The following is a 25,663-nucleotide window of genomic DNA, read 5'->3' as shown; positions in this document are numbered from 1 at the left end:
TTAAAGAGCCTTTTCTTTTCCCACTTCCCTAAAATGCTACCTTTTCTAAATTTACATCTGTGTACATGCATTTGCTCATCCTTGTGAAATCCACTCTTTTAATAGTAGCTTTCTAATTCATTCTGATACCTTATAAGGCAAGTCTACCTACGTTCTCCCCCCAGTGCCCACAATTTTTCCTGCTTTCTTAACTTATTTTCCCTAAGTGAACTTTAGAATGAAATCTAAGCCACCTTCCCTGTTTTAAAAAGGTCCTGGTAGGATTATTATTGAAATTTCATTGAATTTAACAGTTATTTCAGGAACTTTTGATACATTTCCAATATTGTGTTTCCATTCAGAAACATGGTGACTCTTTACATTAAATCAGGCTGTGTTTTATGTCCTTCAGGAAAATTTTATAGTGTCTTCATCTAAGTCTTGCCCATTTTGTGTTTGGGTTACACTATTTTCTGCTCTGATTCTTCTTCAGTCCAATGTACTTACTGATTTTTAGAAATTTCTCAGAATATTTGCTCTGCTTGCTAATGGTTTACCTTCCCTTTTTCATTGCTGTTATGGATATGTTCTTTTCTTCCTTTATTGCTTTTTTTTTTTTTTTGGTATCTTTTTTTTTTTTTCATTTCACTGATAATGAAAAGGAATGAAAAGGAGAGATAAATGTGTATGCCCATTCTGACATCTAGAACCTAAAGTGTACACATGACTTTTAAAGTATTGTTAAATCTATTTCCTTAGTTTTCTTCCAGAAATATTAAAGAGTGCTTGAGGAAAACAAAATAGACATACACCTATTAATTTTTTTAATTTAAATTATAGCATGAAGATGAAAAGTGTGAATTAAAGTCTAAAATGTTAATAATGAAAGAAACAGTAGAGTCATTAGAGAACAAAGCAAAACTCCAAGCTCAAAAACTTAGCCATGTGGCTGGTGACTCATCTCATCACAAAACAGAGATGAACTCACTTAGGTAAGTTTTTTGAAAGTTTTGTTTTTTCACTTCTAGGAATGAGTTAGTGGCTATATAAGGTTCTTAGTGGTGGCATTTTGGATGGGACCTTTGAGCAGTGAAAGTTGGCCTTGCAGCAGAATCACCTGGGGAGATTTTGAGAAGTATGGATAAAAGGGCTGATCTCTGGAGGTTCTTCCTCACTGAGCGAACCTGGGTAGGTTTTGAGTATCCCTATTTTTAAAGACTTTCACAGACTGATATCATTGCAGGCAATCAATTGCAGGCATAGCATAAGTTTTTAGACCTATGTCCTTCAAAAATTCCCCTTCCATATTTTGGATTGTTTGCACTCCCTAGTGTAAGATTGCTGAAAATTACAGAATTTTTTGCTCATCGTTGTCCTTATCTTTCTTCTTTCAAAGAAATGTAAAATCAGAATACTCATATACAGAGTCTAAAAAGGTGATGTGTCTGAAAGGTAAGAAGGTCAATATGGAAACATAGGCAGTATCTACAGGTTAGAGGCAGGTTGTGAAGAACTTCATATGATAAGCAGGAGTGTCTGGATTTTACTTTGTAAACATGGAGAAGAAACACATGTTAACCAGAGAGGTAATGTGATTAGCATACCTTTTAGGAGGTGAACTCTAGTGGAAATTGGGAAGATGGATTTGGAGTCACAAGAGACTAATGGCAAACGGGAGACTGTATATCTGGACTGGAAATAGTGGCAATGAACTTGAAAAGAGGCTAGATTTAGGAAACATTTCTTACATAAAATCAAAAGGATTGGATGAGAAATGGATTCTATGAGATGAGAGAAAGATGCAGTACTTCAGAAATGTGTTTGCCTTATGAGACTGGGTCATTGGCTAGACATTAGTGAATTTAAAATACAGAACATTGAAGGAAATAAAAAGTCAACAAAGTTAATTTTTTTTCTGGACTGGGTAGCTGCAGTAAGTCTTTTTAAAGACTTAAGATTAGAAGAAGGGGATCACTGAAGAAGCAGAGGAGATATTCCTCTCTAAATTACATTTGCAGTAAGGATCAGTAAAAGATTTTCACATGCCAACATGACATTGCATATGTAAACTAAATCATGAAGTAATAACAACTTGAGATCAGAAAGAATTATAGTAATGATTAGAAAAAAGATCAATAAATTAAAACTGAAAATGGTAGTGAACAGTAGAATGGATATTTCCAAAAACTGAGTCAGTAAAACAGAAAACAAACTCAAGAAATTCATCTAGAATTCAGAGCCCAGAAGAATAAAAAAAAGTTGATGAGATAAAAGACACAGACCTAATATACAAATACTGAGAATTACAAAATATATAGTAAAATAAACAGCAGGATTGAAATCCAAGGAATAATTAGGAAAAGGAAAGCCAGAGTCTGTTCGTAAGGGGTCCATGATTATCAAACAAACTAAATGAAATAAGATGAAGAGCTGGTTGTGTTAATTAATTAATCTGTGATTAATTAAGGAATACTGTCTTAAGGACTCAGAGAGGATCTCCATTTTTGCCCTTCTGCTGTTCTGACTACAGGTCTTAATCAGACTTTAGGACTATCTAAGGTGAAAGCTGCATTTTTTTTTCTCAAGTGCTACGTATATCCTATGGAGAGCTAGCTGAATGAACCAGCTTCTCTTCTTCTGGTTCATGTCTATATTCAGCTCCAAAATACAGATACTATGGTAGATTTCTGTCACCCAGAATTACTAGTCCACCTGTTTCCCTTTTGTGTTCAGCTGACTGGATCTGGCATTTAATCCATTTTGCTCTTTCCTTCAGACTGTAGTCACAGCTCCTCTTTCCTTTCCTCACAAGAGGCCCTTAGCAGTCTTACAAGGCAGAGCTTTCATTGGCCTTTCTTGGATCCCAAGCCTACAGCTACTTTCACATTTTTTTTGTTATAATAATATCCTTTTGTCTTGTGAGCTCATTGTGCTACTTCCCTCACAGTCACTGTGTTATAGGAAGGGATTGTGAAGACTTTTTTGTCTGCCTTGTATAACCTGGGGAAATTGCACGGTTACATAACTTTATTTTGCTCCGACAGAAAAAACCTGACTTATCTCTGAGGAAAGGGTGCCAGTCACATTCTCCATATCACTATACTCTGGTAGAGTCATGAGCTCAAGCCTTCAGATCCAATCTAAAGCTAAGCCAATACAAACCACGATGAGAAGCACTATACAGAAACAAAGCCACATTATCCAAACCTCATGCCACTTTTTTTTTTTTTTTTTTTTTTTTTTGGTGCAGAAGTGATTTTATTAAAGCACAGGGACAGGACCCATGGGCAGAAAGAGCTGCCACCTCATGCCACTTTCGATATCATTAATAGAGATCTTGCTGCCCTTTTAATCACATAAACTTATCTTACCCTTGACATGAAGACATTTTTGAAGCTGATACTCAGATGAAGCATATGTTCCTTTCCATCTACCTGGTAGACCCATCTTCTCTTACACACACACACACACAAACATATGTGTGTGTGTGTGTGTGTGTGTGTGTGTGTGTGTGTATAATGTCCACTTTCCCTGTTTAGTATGACCTCTAGTTGATACCCACCAAAAAAGTCAAAATAGAAAGCAAAATTAAAAGTTCACTGGTCAGGAGCTCCTGGCTGACTCAGTTGGTAGAGCATGCAACTCTTGATCTCAGGGTTGTGAGTTCAAGCTCCATGTTGGGCGTGGAACCTACTTCAAAAGAATTAAAAAACATAAATAAAAGCCCACTAGTCAGGATTTATGGATAATCCTTTGAAGAAGTACCAGGTAATACTATAAAAGCATACTATAGGGGCGCCTGGGTGGCTCAGTCGGTTGAGCGTCCGACTTCGGCTCAGGTCACGATCTCACAGTCTGTGGGTTCGAGCCCCGCGTCAGGCTCTGTGCTGACAGCTCAGAGCCTGGAGCCTGTTTCCAATCCTGTGTCTCCCTCTCTCTCTGCCCCTCCCCCAGTCTCACTTTGTCTCACTCTGTCTCTCAAAAATAAATATAAAAAAAAAATTTTTTTAAATAAATCAGCGTTTAAAAAAATAAATAAATAAAAGCATACTATAAAACTATGCCTTTGCCTTCACTATTGAAAATAGATTTTATAAGGGAAAGAGTGTTGATACAAGGAAACCGAGAAGAGCTTTGAAACTACCGGGAAGCCTCTAGAAAAGTGTAGACAATTATTTTGATTTTTATACTATATTATTTTTAGGAAGTAGAACGAACCATTTTGAAGAAGAATGGCAGACAGCAAGAAATAATATATAATATAATGCTGTTAATTATACTGGAAAAGCTTTAAAATAAAAAATGAAAAAATATTTCTACCAGAGATAAAGTAGACTTTTTTTTTTTTTTTTTTTTTTTTGGTCCACTGATTCTTTAGGTTAGTAAATGAGCAGCTACAGCAGTCACTTGATGATTGTCAGCATCGGCTTTCAAAAAAAAGAGGTGAACTTGAATCAGCCCAATCACAAATTAACTTACTGGAGGAAAAAATAGGTAAGGTGTTTTAAATTTTGTTTTCACGAAACCTAATTCACTTTGTCTAACAAACATTTCTCTTTATTTCCAGGTAAACTACACCTTCAGATGACTTCACAGAGTGAAGAGGCTCATGTAATGAAAAAGACCATTGGTGCTATTGATAAAGAAAAAGACTTTCTTCAGGAGACTGTAGATGAGAAGACCGAAAAGATTGCAAACTTGCAAGAAAACCTGGCTAATAAAGTATGTGACTGTTCAATACCTTTATCTAGCATCTGAACAGAAACGATTTCATTCTCTGTTTCACAAATATGCAGTTCTTACCCCCCATATACAGGTTGCTAAGGTCCAGAGTCATATCTTTTAATATGCTTAAATTTCATTTTATGCCAATAATTTGGATCTTTAAAAATTCTATTGATAGAATGTAATGTAATTTTATCAGATGTGATTACAGCAAATTCAAACAAGTTTTTTTTTTTTTTAATGTTTATTTTTGAGAGAGACAGAGACAGAGCTTGAGCGGGGGAGGGGCAGAGAGAGAGAGGGAGACACAGAATCCAAAGCAGGCTCCAGGCTCTGAGCTGTCAGCACAGAGGTTAGAAATATGCCAATATGTGAAGTACAGTTGGGAAATAGAGGTTAGAAATATGCCAATATGTGAAGTACAGTTGGGAAATAGAAATATGTTTACTTTGTAGCTTTCTTTTATAGCATAATTTATATAAATGTCATAAGTTATATAAATTCAAGGAAAGATTTCTAAATGAATGTTTTAGAATCATATATTTTCATAATTTCTACAGGAAAAAGCTATTGCTCAGATGAAGATAACAGTCTCAGAGTATGACTCTTCTATGAAGTAAGTGATAAATGCTTTTTAGAAATTTTCAGTGAGTGCAGCTTTATCTATTTAAGTAGTAATTAGACCATAGGAAAATTTGCTTCAGTTTTCCTGTTTTTGCTGGTGGCAGCATCTGAGTCTGCTAAAGAGGGTGAACATGCCATCCTCTTTAACTTTCTCCCCTCCTCCATCATCAACATCTCAACAGTTGTGTCTGATTCATTATTCTTTTCATGCCTATATGCTTTTTGTTTCTACAGTAATTACCCTGTTTGGACCCTAATTATTAAAACTTAGATAACTTTAGTAGTCAGTATTGAATTTGTTCTACATCATAATCTATCTTGAACAGTTACAAAAATTTACATTTTATGTCTGGTCTCTACTTCAAGACAAAAATCACTAATTGTATTTATTATATATATCTTTACATATTACATAGTAGTGGGGACTTAAACATTAAATAGTATTTGCCAATTGAATCTATTATGTTTTGCTCATAACATTTGAAAGTCTTCTATTTTTACTTACAGAATTATAAATTTATTTTATGACTACTACTTCCATTTAATGATTGATAGAGATCTAAAATATCTGCTTTACCTAATTCATCAGTGTCTTAATGTAGTGTGGTTTCTTGTATTCTTATTGTACTTAATTTCAGAGTATACAGTTTTCTTTTAAGTGATTTACAATTTTCTAAAAAGCTTTCTTTATTATTTCCATATCCTTCATGTAACAGCCAGCTAAAGGAAACGTTGACTAGTCGGGACCGAGAAATAAGCAGCCTCCGGCGCCAGCTTGATACAGCTCACAAAGAACTTGATGAAGTAGGAAGATCTAAAGAAGTGTCTTTTAAGGAAAACAGAAGATTACAAGATGATTTGGCTACAATGGCAAGAGAAAACCAGGTATGAGTCCAGTGTATAAATGGATTGTTTATAATACAGTCATTCCTTGCTAAATTTTAAAGCTGTAAATATGTTTTCTAAAATTTAATGCTGTAAATATCAATAACATAAAGAACTCTGTAAGGAGAATAGTATTTATGAGTATTAAAAATGCAGTTTAGAAAGCTGCTGTATATCACAGAGTGTCTAGTTGATGCAACTATGGTCTCCTTACCATTTTGATCTTTGTTACTGGGAATCCTAAAGCTGGGAGCATAGGATTCTCTGTGGCAGAAATTATTGTCACCCCCAGGATCACTCCCAGGGCAAAGTGTTGTGTTTTAAAGACCCACAATAGATTTTAATTATTCATACTTCCTTCCAGCAACTTAGAGAATCTCTAAGTAAATTATTGAATATTTTAGAATAGCAGTTACTCAAAATTATTGACTTTGTTTTTGCTGGTTTATTAAAGGATTATACCAAGAAGATGAATGATTTTCCTGTTTAAAAAAAATTACTTTCAGTATTCAGTATAAAGCATATTGTTGATATATGAATTTTAAAAAATGTCAACCCATGAGTGTAGCTAGCCCCATAGTATAAATGCCAGATACACGGTCCTAACTCTTGCAGGAGATCAGTGGTAATATTTGGTTAAAAAGTCAAAATCAGTCAGGAAAAAAGTAAGAAAATAACTCTTAGGAACAGTTTTACTTTTTCCTACTCTTATTCCCCCAATTCAAAAGGAGCTATTTGAATATAAATAGAACTCATTAGGTATCACATTCATTGTAGATTTGTCTTCAATTTTCTGATTTATAGGAAATCTCATTGGAATTGGAAGCAGCAGTGCAAGAAAAAGAAGAAATGAAGAGTAGAGTTCATAATTACATAACTGAGGTGTCACGATGGGAGAGCTTAATGGCTGCTAAGGTGAAAAAACATTATTTAAGTTGGATTTAAGACATTTAAAAATTTTTTTCATGTGTGTTTATTCTGTCTTATGTATGTATGTATGTATGTATGTCTCCTCTCTTAGATAATAAGGTTTGAGTGGAGAGCTTATCTTCTATATTTTTATACTTGAGATCTTATCTACTATATTTTTATACTTCCCTGCAGATCTTACTTAGTATATGTTGTCTGCATAGATAGCATATGTTTCCGAATTAAAACAAATTTTCTAATGTCCGTATATGTTTATGATATGAGTGTTCCAGTGGGTGACAGTTACTAATTTAGGAACAATGTTTTTATGCTTTAAACTAGGAAAAAGAAAATCAAGATTTGTTAGATAGATTTCAGATGCTTCATAACCGTGCTGAAGACTGGGAGGTCAAAGCCCATCAAGCTGAGGGAGAAAGCAGCTCAGTTCGACTGGAACTTCTTTCTATTGACACAGAGAGGAGACACCTTCGAGAAAGGGTAGAGCTACTAGAAAAAGAAATTCAGGAGGTAATGTATTCATTTGTCTTGTGATGATATTATTAGTAAAGCTATAACATTCAAAGATACTTTATCGAAGTAAGGTTTAAGCATTGATAAAATCAAGTTCAGTGGTAATCTTTTGTCATTAATTGTAATAATTTGCTTAGAAGCCCCATTATTTCTTTTTAAACTGTAGTAAAATATATATGACATCACATTTGCCATTATTAAGAGTACAGTTCTTTGGCAATTAGTACAGTCACATTGTTTTTGTTGTTGTTGTTTAAAGTATATTTATTTATTTTGAGAGAGAGAGCACAAGTGGGGAAAGGAGCAGAGAGAGAGAGAGGGAGGAGAGGATCCCAACCAGACTCTGCACCACCAGTGCAGATCCCCATGTGGGGCTCAAACCTATGAACCAGAGATCATGACCTGAGCCTAAGGCAGATGGGATGCTTAACTGACTGAGCACCCAGGTGCCCAGTACATTCACATTGTTATGCAAAATCACCACCATCTCCAGAACTTTTTCATCTTCCCTGACTGAAGCTCTGTCCCCATTAAATACTAACTTCCCATCCCTCACCCCCTACTCCCTTACTCTTTCCCCATCCCAGCCCCTGGCAACTACCATCCTACTTTCTTTCTCTATGAATTTGACCACTCTTTGTACCTCATATAAATGGAATCATACAATATTTTGTCTTTTTGTGACTGGCTTATTTCACTTAGCCTTAAGGTTCAGTTAACCTCAAGGTTCATGTATATTGTAGCATGTGTCCAAATTTCATTTCTTTTTAAGGCTGAATAAACATTCCATTATGTATATACATCACATTTTGTTTATCCATTCATCTGTTGATGGACATTTAATTTGTTTTCATCTTTGGCTACCAGGAATACTGCTATGAACGTGGATGTACAATATCTCTTCAAATTCTTTCTTTTATTGAGGATATACCTAGAAGTGGAATTGCGAAAGCAAGATCATTTTTATGTTTGATTGCTTTCAGGACTTGCCATACCTTTTTCCATGAGGAAAATTGTAACAAACTATGACAAACATAAAAAATGTGAAAGTGGTTTTGGAATTTGGTAATGGACAAAGGCTGGGAGAGTTTTGAGGTGCTTGAGAGAAAAAACCTAGATTGCTTTGAAAAGCTTGTTGGTAGATGCTTATTACAGGGGATTCTAGTAAGGGCTCAGAAAAAAGGAGAGTGTAGAGAAAACTTATGTTATTTACAAAATGCATAAATTTTCAAGAACAGAATTTTTCCAGAAATCTTAGTGTTTCTTCTAATGAGGTCTCAGATGCAATTGAGGAACATGTTATTAGACACTGAAAGAATGGTGATCCTTGTTATAAAATGGCAGAGAACTTGACTGAATTATGGTCTACTCTTGGAAGGAAAGTATAACTTATACATAAGTGATGAACTTGGATATTCAGCTGAGGAAATTTCTAAGCAAAATGTGGAAGGTGTAGCCTGGTTTCTTCTTGCTGCTTTTAGTAAAATGGACAGAGATAAATTGATAAAGGAACTGCCAAGGACAAAAGGAACTAGGTCTTATCAAAATGCCAACAGCATTTTTTACAGCACTAGAACAAATAATCCTAAAATTTATATGGAACTACAAAAGACTGCAGATACCCAAAGCAGTCTTGAAAAAGAAGAACAAAACTGGACGTATCACAATCCCAGATTTCAAGATATATTACAAAGCTATAGTAATCAAAACAGTATAATACTGGCACAAAAAAATAGACACATAGATCAAAAGAACAGAATAGAGAGCCCAGAAATGAGTCCACAATTGTAGAGTCAATGACTCTCCAACAAAGGAAGCTAGAATATGCAGTGGGAAAAACGTGTCTCTTCAGCAAATGGAGCTAGGAAAACTGGACAGCTATATGCAAAAGAATGAAACTGAGCCACTTTCTTATACCATATACACAAACATAAACTCAAAATGGATTAAAGACCTAAATGTGGGACCTGATACCATAAAAATCCTGGAGTGAGCACAGGCAATAATTTCTCTGACATTGGCCATAGCAACATTTTTCAAGATATGTCTCCTGAGGCAAGGGAAACAAAAGCAAAAATAAGTTATTAGGACTACTACAAAATAAAAATCTGTTGCACAGCAAAGGAAATAACCAACAAAACTAAAAGACAACCTACCAGGGGCATCTGGCTGGCTCAGTTGGTAGAGCATGTGACTCTTGATCTTGGTGTCGTGAGTTCAAGCCCCACCCACATTTACTTTAAAAAAATAAAATACAACCTGCTGAATGGAGAAGATACTTGCAAATGATGTATCTGATAAAGGGTTAGTATACAAAATGTATAAAGAACTTAATACCAAAAAAACAATCTAATTTAAAAATGGGCAGAAGACATGAACAGACGTTTCTCCAGAGAAGACATCCAGATGGCCAACAGACACATGAAAAGATGCTCAATGTCACTAATCATCAGGGAAATGCAAATCAAAACCATAGTGAGATACCACCTCACAACTGTCAGAATGGCTAAAATCAAAAACACAAGAAACAACAGGCATTGGTGTGGATGTGGAGAAAAAGGAATCTATATATATTGTTGGTGGGAATGTAAAATTTCAGTGTAGTCACTGTGGAAAACTGTATGGAGGTTCCTCAAAAAGTTAAAAATAGAATTACCATCTGATCCAGTAGTCTCACTATTGGATGTTTACCCCAAGAATACAAAAACACTAATTCAAAAAGGTATATTTGCCCCTTTGATTCTTGCAGCATTATTTACAATAGTCAAACTAGGGAAGCAGCCCAATTTTCCATTGATAAATGAACGGATAAAGATATGTTGTATGTATATACATATATATACAATGTGTATACACACACACACACACACACACACACACACACTGAAATATTACTCAGCCATAAAAAAAGAATGAAATTTTGGCATTTGCAACAATATGGATGGATCTAGAGGGTATAATGCTAAGTGAAATAAGTCAGAGAAAGACAAATACCATATGATTTTACTCAAAAGTGGAATTTAGGAAACAAAACAAATGAACAACAACAAAAAAAGAAACCAAAAAACAGATCTTTTTTTCTTTTTTCTTTTTTTTTCCCCAAAAAACAGACTCCTAACTATGGAGAACAAACTGATGGTCACCAGAAGGGAAGTGGGTAGGGAGAGGGGAGAAATAGGTGAAGAGGATTAAGAGTACCACTTACCATGATGAGCACTGAGTAATGTAGAGAATTGTTGGGTCAATATTGTACATCTGAAACTAATATAACAGTGTATGTTAAGTATACTAGACTTAAAATTTAGGGGGTAAAATAGAATCAGGTCTTGATGATTTGGAAAATTCTTAGCCTATGCAGATAATGTGCTTTGGAGACAGAGCCAAGTGTGTGGCTTCACACACAACCTCTTGGTGAACAGATTTGGTATGTGGCTCATGAATGCAGTCAGTCATCTCTGTAGAAACACTGCCAACTTGTATTGATGGGGACAGAAATAGGATGAAATGAAAGAAGGCTGAATGTCTGGGATCCTACTAGCAGGAAACAGGCTAGCAGAGTTACTTGGCTACAAATATGTGTTCTCCTTTGAGAAAAGGGAGGAATGGCTCTGAAGGTAACTCAGAGATGAGCAGGGCTGCCATGGGCAGCTCAGATTCTGATGAGGCTACTGTTGCCACCACAGGCACAGAGGGTACAGCCCCAGGGGTGAGATTACTGCCTCCTTGGTCCCAGAGTGCAGGTCCCCTGCCACTGTGGGCCAAGAGGGTGGGGCTGTTGCTGAGGGCTGAGAAGGTGGGGCCACACTAGCAGGCCCAAAACGTAGACTATCATGGCATAGATAATTATTCTTAGGCCTTAAAATCAAATGGAATTTTCCTTGCTTAGTTGCAAACTTGCTTTGGATTAGTAACCCCTTCATTCCTTCTATTTTCTCCCTTTCAGAGTAGGCATGTCTATTCTATGCCTGTTTCCCCATTGTTTTTGTAAGCAGATAACCTGTTTGCTAGCTCACAGATCTGGGGAGGGAGAGTGGTTTTGTCCCCAAATGGGCCATAGCCAGAGTCTTACCCATATCTGATTTAGATGATGCTTAGATGAGATTTTGGACTTAGAATTGATGCTAGAATGTGTTGGGATGGAATGAATGTATTTTGCACATAAGAAGGACATGAATTTTGGGGAGCTAAAGGATAGATAGAATTATGGACCTCAAAAAGTTATGTTGAAATCCTAACCTCCAGCACCTGTGAAGGTGATCTTATTTGGAAATAGGGTTCTTACAGTTATAATCAGGTTAAGATGAGGTCATACTGGACTAGAGCAGGCCATGGCTCAATGACTGGTGTCTTTTGTAAGAGAAATCTGGACACAGAAGATACAGGGGAGAATACCAGATGAAGACAGAGGCAGAGACTGGAGTGAAGTGTCTACAGGGCAAGAACATTAAGGATTGCTAGCAACCACCAGGAGTTGGGAGGGAGACCTGGAACAGATTCTCTCTCAGAACCTCTAGGTTCTGCAAACATCTAAATTTCAGACTTGTAACCTCCAGAATTGTGACAGGATAAATTTTGTTTGTTTTAAACCACCCAGTAATTTGTAGTAATTGGTTACAGCAGTCCTACAAAACTGGCACCCTGTCTCTAGAATTTTCCTATCAAGAGTATAACTAGAGGAATGCTTCTCAGCTTTCAAAATTCTCGGAAGAAACTATTCTTTAATTTTTTTGTCTGTCATTGTTCGTGTTCTTTTGTGGTATGTAAAACTGACTTTTACCTATTTATATTTAGTTTTAGGGAACTCTGATTTTTAATTCATTAATTTAGAAAATCCAAATATTTACTTTTCTGCACAGTTAGATTTTTAATGTCAATTTATTTTGTTAATACCTATTAAAATCATTTTATTTTTCAAGTGTGGAATTCTTATTAAACTGTAGACTAGAATTTATGTCAGTTTGTATTTATCACTCACAATTTAAATTGTGTGGAACTTAAAATGTGGATTATTCTAGAAAGAGAGTTTTATCAGTGTTTCAAACTTTGTTCATTATTTCAGTTATTAAAATCTTATAAAGTTGTGGATTACTATTAGGTTAAATTAAATTTAAATAGAACTTCAGGTATTCAGTTTTAAAACAAACTCCATTTTGAAATTTATTTATTAATAAAAATTTTGTTTTTACTTTTTATTTTTTTATTTAAATTCAAGTTGGTTAACATACAGTGTAGTCTTGGCTTCAGGAATAGAACCCAGTGATTCATCTCTTACATATGACACCCAGTGCTCATTGCAAAAAAAGTGCCCTCCTTAATGCCAATCACCCATTTATTCCATCCCCCCCCACTTACCTCCCTCCCAGCTATTTATTTTTGAGGGAGGGAGGGAGGGAGAGAGAGAGAGAGAGCATGTACTTAAGTAGGGGAGGGGACAGAGAGAGAGAGGGAGGCAGAGAATCCAAAGCAGTCTCCCTCTGCATGCTGTCAGTGCAGAGCCTGACTTGGGGTTCAAATTCACAAACTGCAAGATCATGACCTGAGCTAAAATCAAGAGTCGGACACCAAACTGACTGAACCACCCAGGCGCTCCTCCATTTTACAATTTAGAATTTAAAGACAACTGAGGAGTGAGAAGTAAATATGTTGCTTTTTCTTGAAAAGGCATTATAACAATTTATAAAGGTAAATTTAATCTAACTTCCAAGATTCCTTTTTTACCCTAAAACAATGATTTTTATCTTTGCATCTTCCAAATATATACGTGAGGTACCTAGTTACCGTGGTTAGTAGTTATATACAATTCATTGGGTTAAGCATTAAATAGGCCATCTTTAAATAGCCGGCAGCTCCCTCAGAGTATCTTAAAATGTGCAAAACTTGGCTCTACTATTTTTTTTTAAAGTGAGGTCATGGCTGCACAGATTCAAGCCTTTAAAATTACTGGGTTACTTTAACTTTTTACCGGTTTCTTTTTCTATTCTCAGCACATAAATGCACATCATGCTTATGAGTCTCAGATCTCATCAATGGCAAAAGCCATGTCTAGATTAGAAGAAGAGCTGAGACACCAAGAAGATGCAAAAGCAGCAGCGTTGAATGATTTGTCGTCTCTTAGAGAACTTTGCATTAAGCTGGATTCAGGCAAGGATCTTATGACCCAACAACTGAATTCCAAAAACCTGGAGTTTGAGAGGGTAAGGACTTAAAAGACTTCATTGTAGCACATTATTTTATTGAGCCTTACTCTCATTGTTTTATTTTATCAAGCACTTCTGATAAAGTTTGTTCCCTTTAAGGAGTTACTTTTGACTACAGGATTTTGAAAACTAGATTCTTTGCCAAGATTTTTCTAGCAAGCATAGTGATGAAATTAGGTGCTTTCTGTTTTGGAATAGATGGATATTTAGGAAAATAGGAGTGTTGTTATTATACAATAGGAACATATCCCAGTATATTCTTTCTCTGTTTGAAGGTAAGATTTAAATGAAGGACTGAGCAGTTCATTATTTCCTAAATAGAGTAGTCTTTCTGATAAAATCTCAAGGCATTTAAATTTTACTTAATTTTCAAAGTCTAGTTACCTGGAACTTCCCATTCTCAAACTGAGCATTACTTTAAACATCCCAGTGCATGTTTTCAAATACAGATGTTTTCAGTTTTCATTCATTTAATAGTATCTTTATTTTCAGCTACTGAGAAGCTCCAGTGCTGGCTTGACTGTTTGGTCAGAGTACACATAATAGATCAGAAGGGCTTCCTTTCTGATAGGATGGCCACATTTTAGGATTTTATGTTAATGACCCTCTCTTGGCAAGGAAGTATGAGTGAAACTCACAGGAATAGGTCTTATACCAAATAAGCAAAAATTATTTTGAAAATAAGATGACTTTCTTACACTTAAAGAAATGGTTCAAAATCTTTAACTGGTACCCAAAATAAAGCAACTGATAAGTGTATATAGCTCTACAAATAATTTTTTAGAGTGAGTCTCAAATTGTACTGAAGCAATCTTACTTTGTTTTCCCTGTAGGTTGTGGTGGAATTAGAAAATGTAAAATCAGAAGCAGACCTGTTCAAAAAACAACTGGCAAATGAGAGACATACAATTAAAAGCCTTGAATCATTGTTGGCTACAAATAGAGATAAAGAATTTCATTCTCATTTAACCTCCCACGAGAAGGATACAGAAATTCAGCTACTTAAAGAGAAGTTAACCCTTTCAGAAAGCAAATTGTAAGCGGCATAAATCAACCCGTTTAAAGAAAATCGCTTGTCAAAAATAATTTTTGGCGAGAGAAGGGGATGGGAGTGTGTACAGTGGTACAAAACCAAAATATTTTACTTACATTGTGGCTGCTTTTAGGAATTTGGGGGTTTAGTTTAAGGAGATACATTGTGTTTGGAGATACAGATTTGTGTATCTTCACCACAGAGATGGTACCCATGGAAGTGAATGAGTGAACTTTAGAAAAATGCCTGTAGTTGAGTTGTGAACAAACAGGAGTCAGCAAAGGGGAGAGCATTTCAGGATGGGGAAAGCCATCTGTGTCTTTTACTGTGTGGACTAGAAAAAGACATCAAAATGGCATGTAGTTTGACTCACATAAGTTTAGTGATTAATTACCTTTTAGGAGATTGATGATAGTGTCTATTAAATGGGCAGATTTGGACATATTTGATGGAAGAGGGGAGAAAATCTGGAGTAGATAGTACAAGTAGAATAGTTAACTTTTAAAAGAAGTTAATAATATTTGTCTTTCTGAGGCAAGAGTCCAGAAAGAGCCAATGAAGATACTTTACATCTTGATGTTATAATTCATGTCTTATTCAAATTTGTATTTCCAGCATTGCTACAGTGCCTAGCACATACTGGAAGTTTAGTTTAACTGTTTGTTAAATAAATAAGATGAATGAATGAATGAACGAAAGAAAACTTAGTGATAGAAGCTCCTGAAGTTGAGAAAAGTAGTGTTAAAAAGACTTGTTCTTTTCTTTTCTTGTCCTAATTATCACCTCCATTTGTATTTATTACTAGCAAAAACAAAACTCCATAGCACTAGACTCTACAAAACAACATATTTGTTACTTATTTATTTATTTATTTTTAAATTTTATTTTTAAGAACTAGTCTAGGCCGGGAAAACACCATGCTTCGGGCTAAAGTGACACAGTTACAAACCGATCATGATTCTATGAAAAGGCAGATTTCAACTGAAAGATACGAACGGTAAGAAAAAGATTTGAGCATTGGACAGTGTTTTTATTTATTCCCTGTCCCAAAAAAGATTTGATAGGACTTAAAAATAGCCAACTTTCTTTCAGTGTTCATACAAAAATAAACTTCTTCTGGGGCGCCTGGGTGGCTCTGTCAGTTAGAAAGCCGACTTCGGCTCACGTCATGATCTTGTGGTCCGTGAGTTCTAGCCCTGCGTCGGGCTCTGTGCTGACAGCTCAGAGCCTGGAGCCTGCTTCATATTCTGTGAATAGTCTGCTTCATATCTCCCTCTCTCTGACCCTCCCCTGTTCATGCTCTGTCTCTCCCTGTCTCAAAAATAAATAAACGTTAAAAAAATAAAAAATAAAAAAATAAATAAACTTCTTCTGATATTTCTTCCTAAAAAGTCAAAAGTGTTGTGGGAGATAATATCCTTACAGTAAATAAAGTAGCAAATATTGTCTACATGTTTTCTATAGCATTTCTCAGGGCAAAAGCAGGGCATTATTTGAAAGAATATAATAGGGAATCAACAGGCGAGTAAGGATGCTACAAGACCCCAAACTGGAGTTGCTGGGTGGCTCAGTCGGTTAAGTATCTGACTCCAGCTGAGGTTGTGATCTCGCAGTTTGTGGGTTCGAGCCCCACATCAGGCTCTGCACTGATAGCTCAGAGCCTGGAGCCTGCTTCGGATTCTGTGTCTCCCTCTCTCTCTGTCCCTCCCCTGCTCGTGCGCTCTCTCTCTCTCTCTCTCTCTCTCAAGTAAATAAACTTTGAAAAAAAATTTAAAAATGGGGCGCCTGGGTTGGCTCAGTCTGTTAAGCGTCCGACTTCAGCCCGGGTGCATGATCTCACGGTCTGTGAGTTCAAGCCCCACGTCGGGCTCTGTGCTGACAGCTCAGAGCCTGGAGCCTGCTTCTGATTCTGTGTCTCCCTCTCTTTCTGCCCCTCCCCTACTCATGCTCTGTCTCTCTCTGTCTCAGAAATAAATAAACATTAAAAAAATAAAAATTAAAAAAAAAGCACAATGTGGTCCAATAGGAAACTCCAAGTACAGATCATCACAAAAGTGATGATGATCATAAGAGCAATTGATAAGTATGTGCCAGATACTATATACATATCTGATTAATGCTACTAATAATGTATTATTATGCATATATTACAGGAAACTGAAGTCACACAAATAATAAATGGCAGGGCCAAAACTAAAATAAAAATATATCTTATACACCTGAAACTAACAAAGCATTTTATGTTAACTAAATGTGAATTAAAAAGATAAATTTTGAAATAAAGACAGATCTGTTTAATTTTAAACCCCATGCTCTTATATACAGTATATTCCCTCCTGCTTAGTAGTTTTCTAATTTTCATACTCACTTTTATTTCAGTTCATTTGCTTCGTATATTGAAAACCTTAATCTCCAAGTGCCACAAACAGGGATGAAATTTGCTTTCACAGCTAAAATTGAAGTCTAATTTGCAAATGAATTGTCAAGTTACTTTTCTTTCATTACTCTTTCTTGCTCTATTAATACCATAGACATAAACATTCCTGAGATTTCATACTCAAATAGTGGTCATATTGCTTCTTATCGGGTCAGTTTTTTTATTTCTCTTATTTTCTATTTGCATCAAAACTTTTGAAAGATATGCCATTTGTAGTATAGACAAAATTTGCTAGGAAATCAATATTTATGATTTCAAAGAGAAAGGAAGCCTGAGAAATGAAGAAAAGCATCAATACATAAAATCAGTGTTACTAATTTCTCGTAATTGAGAAGATTTCGTTTCTCAGTGTGCTAAACTGTACATACATGGTTTCTATTTCTTAATGATAACTTAAATTCTCTTCAGTCCAAGGGGGGTCCTACTGCCTAGGGCTATAAGACCCCCTTAATTCCTCTTTTTCCCTTGTTCCTGGTCCCCAAAGAAACATAGGCCAACAGGACCACATCTCCTTTTCCTTATCATCCAACTAGGTTATGCATTCTTAAAGTGCCATTATCGCCACCCCAGGGAACAATATTGGTTCTTGGGGGTTGAGGGAGTGGCAAAAAAAACTTTAGGTATTACAATGACTCATAACCTGCCAGAGGACCTCAGTACATAAATAACATATCTATATGTTAAAATTTCATTGGGAAGAGTGGATAATTTGGGGGGAGGGAATATCTTAAAAAGTTTCTTTAAGGGGGATCATAATGAAAAAATAGTTTGTGAAATACCCAACTAAGGAGAAATCTTGGATACTGAGGAATATAATGCAGAAAGTCTAGGCCAGAGACCCTGAATAGCCCACAAAAGAAGTAGAAACACAGTCACCATGCTTTGTGGAGCTGACCCAGACACAGGGGAGGAGGGCATAGTAGAGAAAAGGGTTATTTCACTTCTGACATTGGGAGTTTTTAGGAAGAAGGAAGAAGCTAGATTTATGTTCAAGAAGAGGTGGGAAAGGAAGGGGCAGAGGTGGGAACCAACTTTGCAAATCTGTATTCAGAGGGGCTTTGAACAACCTCTTATAGTACATATTCCTTTAATTGAAATCTTTTACTCCCTACTTAAAAATTATAAGGACGTTGGATTTAAATTTAGTAGAAATACTCATTAGTTAATTGAGGAGAAATTACTTAATCAGTAAAAATCACAACATCTTATATTTTGTATACCACTTAATTGTATAATCTCTTCCTTGATCTTTACTGACAGAGAAAGAGCAATCCAAGAGATGCGTCGACATGGTCTTCCCACACCACCCCTTAGTTCAACTCTGAGGTCTCCTTTACATTCTCCTGAACATATAAGCTGTTAATTATCATAAAGGTAAGTATGCAACACTAGGACAAGCAAAACGAATCTGTAATTATAAAAATTCAGAAAGTAGTTTTCAGTGTGGGGGGAGGGGAGATTGCCTACAAAGGTGATCAGGGGAATTTTGTGAAGTAATGAAGGGTTCTGCGTCTTGGTGATGGCTGCACGGGTATATACAATTGTAAAAACTCATTGACCTGAACATTAACAGTCCACACATTTTAATGTATGTAGATTATACCTCGATTAAAGAAGAAAAGGCATCCACAACAAAATATTAAATGACAGGATGAGATATCACACAGTAATACTTAATGAGGTGCCAAATTCAACATACAAATAACAGGGGTAAAAGTATAGACAGCAGTGTACAAATGGGAATGCACATGACACAGTAGACTCAATCTGACAGGAATGGCAGGTTGTCGGGGAATAATGAGGGAGAAAGGCATGGCAGGCAGGGTGGGACACAGAGGGTATATTGAATATGAGGCTCAACTAGAGGTTGTAGTCTTATCTCTGTAAGTCAAGGGGAGCCGTTGAAGGTGCTTCTGTGTATAATATGGGTACAAGGGAGAGATTAAGATGGTGGATTAACTTCATAACTATATTTGGGCCATATTGGGGAAGATAGAAATGAGAGGCAGAGACCAGAAAGAGCTATGAGAGGAACAGTATATTCAGTTCAGGATCTGTGGAATAATATTGAAAGCTGGGACAAATTTTAAAAACAAATGACATATATATAGAAAAGTGCCATATCCTAGTATACAGCTCAGTTTTCACAAACTGAATACACCTGTGAATAACCTACACCCAGATCAAGAAGCAAAACACCTCCCTCTTGGGCTCTCTCCTGGTTATAAGCCCTGCTCCAGAAGTAACTATTCTGCCTATTAAAAACATAGATTTCTTTTGCCTGTTTTTGGAGACTTTTTAAACGAAATCTTACATTTCTGGCTTGTTTTCCTCCACAGTACATCTGTGAGATTCAATCATACTGGTGTGTGTTCTTGTAGGTTGTTCAGTCTTGTTGCTGCATAGTATTACATTGCATGAACTCCCCACAATCCATTTACCCATTTTATTGTTGATGGGCATTTGGTAATTTCCAGTTTGGGCTATTGTAGAGTTACGATGAACATTCTATTCTAGTACCTGTGTGTTGGTGACCAGATGTGTGCATTTCTTTTGAGTATACACGTAGGAGTGAAGTTGTTGGGTCACTGGACATGCATATGTTCAAGCTTGAGTAGATAGAGCAAAGTGGTTGTAAAGAGATAGGATACATTTAACAGAAGAAGGGTCAAAGGGATGTGCTGATTCATTGGAGATGGGAATGAATGGGAAAGAAGTACTGCAGGACCAGGGCTTGAAAGGTAGGTTGGCCGCAAAATGCAGGCTTGCTGGCAGAAATAGTAAAGTCATTCTTTTTTAAAAATATGCATTTATTTGCCTTCTTTTAAGTAGAAGCATATAGAAGATAATTAAGCATTTCCTCAATGACTCAGAATTCTCATTATGAACATTAATTATGTAGTGTGTTTTGACATACTGATCCGCCAGGTTTTATTGGTATTTGTAGAGCATAGGTTTAAATGAGTCCTGATTGCTGTACTTTTCTTTTGTGTGTGTTTGTTTGACTAAAACATGCATTTTCCTCTTTCACTTTGAGGACTACTTCTCAGTGCTGGCTACAATCACTGTGTCCTCACAACTTCTAAGCTGCTGCATTAATTTGAATGTGATTAGATGGAGGTTCAGCTTCTCGTTATAAAGCCTTGTAACAGTTGTGACACATACATTTTCTCATACTGGATTCACAGCTGCATTTTAGACCAGAGATTGGTAAACTAAGGTCTGTGAGCCAAATCCACTCCACTGCCTATTTCTGTAAATCTAGCATAGCCACACCTGTTTGTTTACACATTGTCTAAGACTGCTTTCCTACAGAGGTGGAATTGAGTAGTTGTGACAGAGACCCCGTGGCCCACAAATCTAAAATATTTACTACCTGGCTTTTCACACTATGTAGCCTCTGGAAAACTCTGCTGTGTATCCGTGAGAGAATAAGAGTGAAAAAAACAAATAATTCTTTGGTTTTATGAAAATAGGCTTTACGTTATAGATGCTCAAAAAAGGTCTTGGAGACTCCAGAGATACCCATATTATACTTCCAGAACCACTGATTTAGAACATGCTGGATTTAGCAATCTCTAAAGCTGTGATTGTTTAGAAAACTTTCTGTTTTGTTTGTTTTAAACATTTTTTTAAAAATAATCTCTATGTCCAACATGTGGCTCAAACTCACAACCCTGAGATCAACAGTCACCTGCTCCACCAAGTGAGCCAGCCAGACCCCCCAAATTAGAACACTTTTTAATTGTGATAAAATATATGTAACATGAACTTTGCTATCTTAACTGTTTTTAAAGTGTGCAACTCAGTGGCATTAAATTCATAATGTTGTACAACCAAAACCACTATTTCCAAAATTTTTTCATCACTCCAAACAGAAACTCTATATCCTTTAGGCCATAATTCTTCAGTCCCCTGTCTACCTCCCCAGGCCCTGAAAGTCTCTAATCTACTTTTCTGTCTCTTGCCCATTCTAGCTTTTCATATAAGTGAAATCATACTGTATTTGTCCTTTTGTGTCAGGCTCGTTTTACTTAGCATGTTTTCAGGACTCGTATGTTGAAACAATTTGTTTCTTTTTTTATGCTTGAATAATACTCCTTTGTGTGTTTATGCCACATTTTGTTTGTCCACTCATCAGTTGATGGACACCTGGGTCGTTTTCACCTTCTAGCTATTGTGAATAATGCTGCTATGAACATTGGTGTTCAAGTACCTGTTTTCAAATCTTCTAGGAGTAACTAGGAGTAGAGTTTCTGGGTCATATAGTAATTCTGTGTTTAACTAGTACATCCTCACCGAGAAAACACAAAATATAAAAATATAAAGAAGGACACCAAAATCACTTTAAAAAAATTTTTTTTAACCTTTATTCATCTTTGAGAGAGAGAGAGAGAGAGAGAGAGAGAGAAAGCGTGAGTGGGGGAGGAACAGAGAGAGAGGGAGACACAGAATCTGAAACAGGCTCCATCCAGGCTCTGAGCTGTCAGCACAGAGCCCAACGCGGGACCCGAACTCACTGACTGTGAGATCATGACCTGAGCTGAAGTCAGACGCTTAACTGACTGAGCCACCCAGGTGCCCCCCCAAATCAGTTTTTTAAACGTTTTTTTTTATTGTAAAATATACATAACATCAAATTTATCATTCTATTTTTAAGTCCACATTTCTCTGACAATTAGTACATTAACATTATTGTGAAAAAATAATGTCCTTCATCCATCTCCAGAACTTTTTTATCTTCCTCAACTGAAACTCTACCCATGAAATAAACATTAACTCCCAGTCTTCCCTCCCTACAGCTCCTGGCAACTGCCATTACAATTTCTGTCTCTCTGAATTTGACTACTCTGTTTAACTCATATAATTGGAACTATACAGTGTTTGTCCTTGTGACTTACAGTGCTTTCAGGGTTCATCCATATTGGAGCATGTATCAGAATTTCTTTCTTTTTTGGTGCTAAACAATATTCCACTGTATGAATATACCATTTATGAGTTGGTAGATACTTGGTTCCTCCTATCTCTTGGCTGTTGTGAAAATGTATGTTCAAGTCAAAATCACTTTTAATCCTATAACCCAGAGAAAATATCAATTAGCATTTTGGTGTATACTTCCTTCTTGTTTGATTTGTAATAAATATACACACACATTCATAGACATACATATATAATTGTAGTAGAGATCATACTCAAAATAGTTTTTTTGTTTTTTTGTTTTTTTTTTTAATTATGTAAGTACTTTCCTTTTTTTTTTTTTTTTTTTTTCAACGTTTATTTATTTTTGGGACAGAGAGAGACAGAGCATGAACGGGGAGGGGCAGAGAGAGAGGGAGACACAGAATCGGAAACAGGCTCCAGGCTCTGAGCCATCAGCCCAGAGCCCGACGCGGGGCTCGAACTCACGGACCGCGAGATCGTGACCTGGCTGAAGTCGGACGCTCAACCGACTGCGCCACCCAGGCGCCCCCTCAAAATAGTTTTTTATCCTATCTTATATTTTGTTTTGTTCTGTTCTTTGGGGTTTTTCCCCTTAATAAATTGTTGAGAGCATCTAATCTTAAAAGTATTTTCAAAATGCCATTTTATTCTTTTTATTTTTCTTTTCTTTTTTTTCTTTCCTTTCTCCTTTCCTTTCTCCTTTTCTTTCCTTCTGCCAGGAGATAGTATTTACATTTGGAATTTTACAAGAGATGATTTATTTTTTGTTTTATTTTTTAAGTAATCACTATGCCTAATGTGGGGCTTGAAACCAGGACCCCAAGATCAAGAATCACATGCTCCACTAAATGGATGCAGCCACGTGCTCCTCAAAAATGCCATTTTAAAATAGTTATCAGGTGCCTGGGTGGCTCAGTCGGTTGAGCATCCAACTTTGGCTCAGGTCATGATCTCACAGTTCATGGGTTCGAGCCCCGCATGGGACTCTGGGCTGACAGCTCAGAGCCTGGAGCCTGCTTGAGATTCTGTGTCTCCTCTCTCTCTGCCTTTCCCCAGCTTGTGCTGTCTCTCTCTGTCTCAAAAATAAACATTAAAAATTTTTTTTATTTAAATAAATAAAATAGTTATCAGTTCATCACATGTTTCCATTGTGGAATTTTTCATATTTTAGTGTGTGTGTGTGTGTGTGTGTGTGTGTGTGTGTGTGTTTTAATTGGGGTGGTGATTAGATAGCACATAAGGTAAAAAATATTTGACTGTCCATAATATGCTGTTTTAAGACTCAGACACAATTTATAGTACTTGTACATTAACTTAGACATCATATTATTCCTCACTTGGAGTGATTTTTCTCAGTTAACATCCTGTGTTACCCCTTTCTTTTCACTCTGTATCATTCATTTAGTCCTCATATACTTTGATGTGCTTGGGTGGTCTGAGGGGAATATATTTTGAAGTATAGAGCTGTTAACTGTAACTTGATTATGGGCAAAGGCTTTATTAGAGATTATAATTTTGGTTAAAACTGAAAACAGTCTCTTAGTTTTTTGTGAATTTACCAAGTAATTTTTGTTTATCATTTTTCTCTTAACTCCCCTTTCCTGTCCCCCCTTTTTCAGAATGGTGGCTTTCAATGAGTTACCTCTGTGGATTTTTTAAAGGACAGAACAGTAATGAAATATTTGAAGTACTTGTTCTTGAAAATCATGAACATTGACACAAATTCTACCTCTGTCAACTTTTATTTAAATCAGTGAATATTTATATAAAAATTTTGGTTTAAAAGAGCCATATCTATGTGTATATTTTTATATATATGACAGAACAAAATATGTATTAATAGTGCTAATGTTATATCTATATTTATATTATTCCTCACTTAAATTGCTCCTCAAAGTGTGTGTTTATACTGTGAATTAATATAATGTATTGTTCACATTATGCTTTAATAATCTTTTTCATAATGAGCCATGATATGTGTATATAAATATTCTTATAATACTTATTTTCAAAGTGTTTTCAGTTTTCATGCCTGTGTTTATAACCCATATCTTTAATACATTCATATAGGATTATCAATCTTGATGCTGTGCTGTCACGCTTTGTTCTTCTAAATGTAAAATTAATTGTTCACCAATTTGCTATCTATCACCAAGGGTAATATATTCAGATCTATTTTCACAATAGCAGAGGTCTTGATAAAATAATGATTACCGTATATCTTTTGTTATTGTCAACTTGAAGAACTGTGATGGGAAAGATACATTTATATATTATATGCAATATTTTATTATTTTGGTTATCACATGGACTCTTCACTTAATACAAATTCTATCAAAATCAAACTAAAAGCCGCATTCAGAATTTTGTAAAACAATAGAACAGAAATTTGGGACACTTTTTCAGTAAATAAAATTCCTCCCTGTATTAAGAAAAAAAATTCAGACCATAAAAGTTTATGGGGTAAATATAGTAAAAGATTTTGTTAAAATGACAGTATACATTCAATAATACCAGTTTTTGCTTCTAAACTTGGATGTTGTAATTTATTAGTCTTACAGAATAGTATGTAAACACTGAACTGTGGCATGTTAAATAGAAAACAACTTTTTACAATTAATTTTCAAGGTTGTAGTTTTAAGGAATTTAGATATATCTAAATATGTATATATACACACATTAATAAAAGAACAGAAGTACAAAATAGAATGTCAGATTCAAAAACTAATCGTGTTTGAACCATACACATTTGGAGAAAATCCTTTTCTTGGTAGGTTTCATTATGATTGAAAAAGAAGAACTTAAGAACGAACATAAGAAAGTGGAAGACCAGTTGTTTATGATACAGTTTGTTTCCTCTTGTGGTTTTAATACAATGGAATTTGTGTATGTGTGTTTGTGTGTACGTTGGGGTGGGCATTGCTCTTTTCTAAAACTAATATGCCTTATATGTCTGGGATATGGTATATGCCATTTGCAATAATTCACTGTGTATTTGGGTGTGATGTGGTTTATTTTTCTACCATATTTGTAATTTTATGTATTCCATCTCCTTTGTGTGAATTCATATATTATAGCAAAATACAAGAGAAATGGGACTAATTTGCAATGTCATATGGAAAATCTTTTAATAAATATATGTAGATAAAATAAAAAATATTTGTTCCCACCTTTTCCCCCAAAGCAATAGCAAGGCCTATTTTATTAGATATTTTATTTTTAATGTTTTTCATAGTTTAAAAATGTGTAGCTTGCATTAATTATTTTCTTAACCATGTCACTACAATTTTCCTAAATTAGTTTTATCTTAAAATACTGAATGTTCTCACCATTTGTAGATGTTTTTAATTTGTTTTAAAAAATTTTAAATTATGCTTGACATAGATTTTCCATTAAACTTTC

General features: G+C 35.6%; 1 protein-coding gene across 4 annotated transcripts in view; it reads left to right on the top strand.

Moving 5' to 3' along the window:
* Window positions 1–25,444, top strand: part of CEP135 (centrosomal protein 135) — a 69,280-nt gene extending 43,836 nt beyond the window's left edge. For 2 of the 4 annotated variants that reach the window (XM_045473983.1, XM_045473984.1), the window contains exons 15-26: window positions 820–971; window positions 4,358–4,473; window positions 4,547–4,701; window positions 5,265–5,320; window positions 6,045–6,213; window positions 7,018–7,128; window positions 7,465–7,650; window positions 13,638–13,847; window positions 14,684–14,886; window positions 15,776–15,880; window positions 18,581–18,694; window positions 23,881–25,444. In XM_045473983.1, coding sequence (XP_045329939.1) covers window positions 820–971; window positions 4,358–4,473; window positions 4,547–4,701; window positions 5,265–5,320; window positions 6,045–6,213; window positions 7,018–7,128; window positions 7,465–7,650; window positions 13,638–13,847; window positions 14,684–14,886; window positions 15,776–15,880; window positions 18,581–18,683 — 1,566 coding nt within the window. In that variant the 3' untranslated portion in view covers window positions 18,684–18,694; window positions 23,881–25,444. Of the gene's footprint in view, window positions 1–819; window positions 972–4,357; window positions 4,474–4,546; window positions 4,702–5,264; window positions 5,321–6,044; window positions 6,214–7,017; window positions 7,129–7,464; window positions 7,651–13,637; window positions 13,848–14,683; window positions 14,887–15,775; window positions 15,881–18,580; window positions 18,695–23,042; window positions 23,069–23,880 lie in introns of those variants that run through there. The other 2 variants (XM_045473986.1, XM_045473987.1) reach the window with 2 other exon arrangements.
* The last annotated feature ends 219 nt before the right edge of the window (window positions 25,445–25,663 follow it).

This window comes from Leopardus geoffroyi, chromosome B1, assembly GCF_018350155.1.
Source record: "Leopardus geoffroyi isolate Oge1 chromosome B1, O.geoffroyi_Oge1_pat1.0, whole genome shotgun sequence".
In the NCBI taxonomy this organism is placed as follows: Eukaryota; Metazoa; Chordata; class Mammalia; order Carnivora; family Felidae; genus Leopardus; species Leopardus geoffroyi.
The sequence above is the reverse complement of the archived record's forward strand: the minus strand, read 5'-3'. Positions and strand labels throughout refer to the sequence as shown.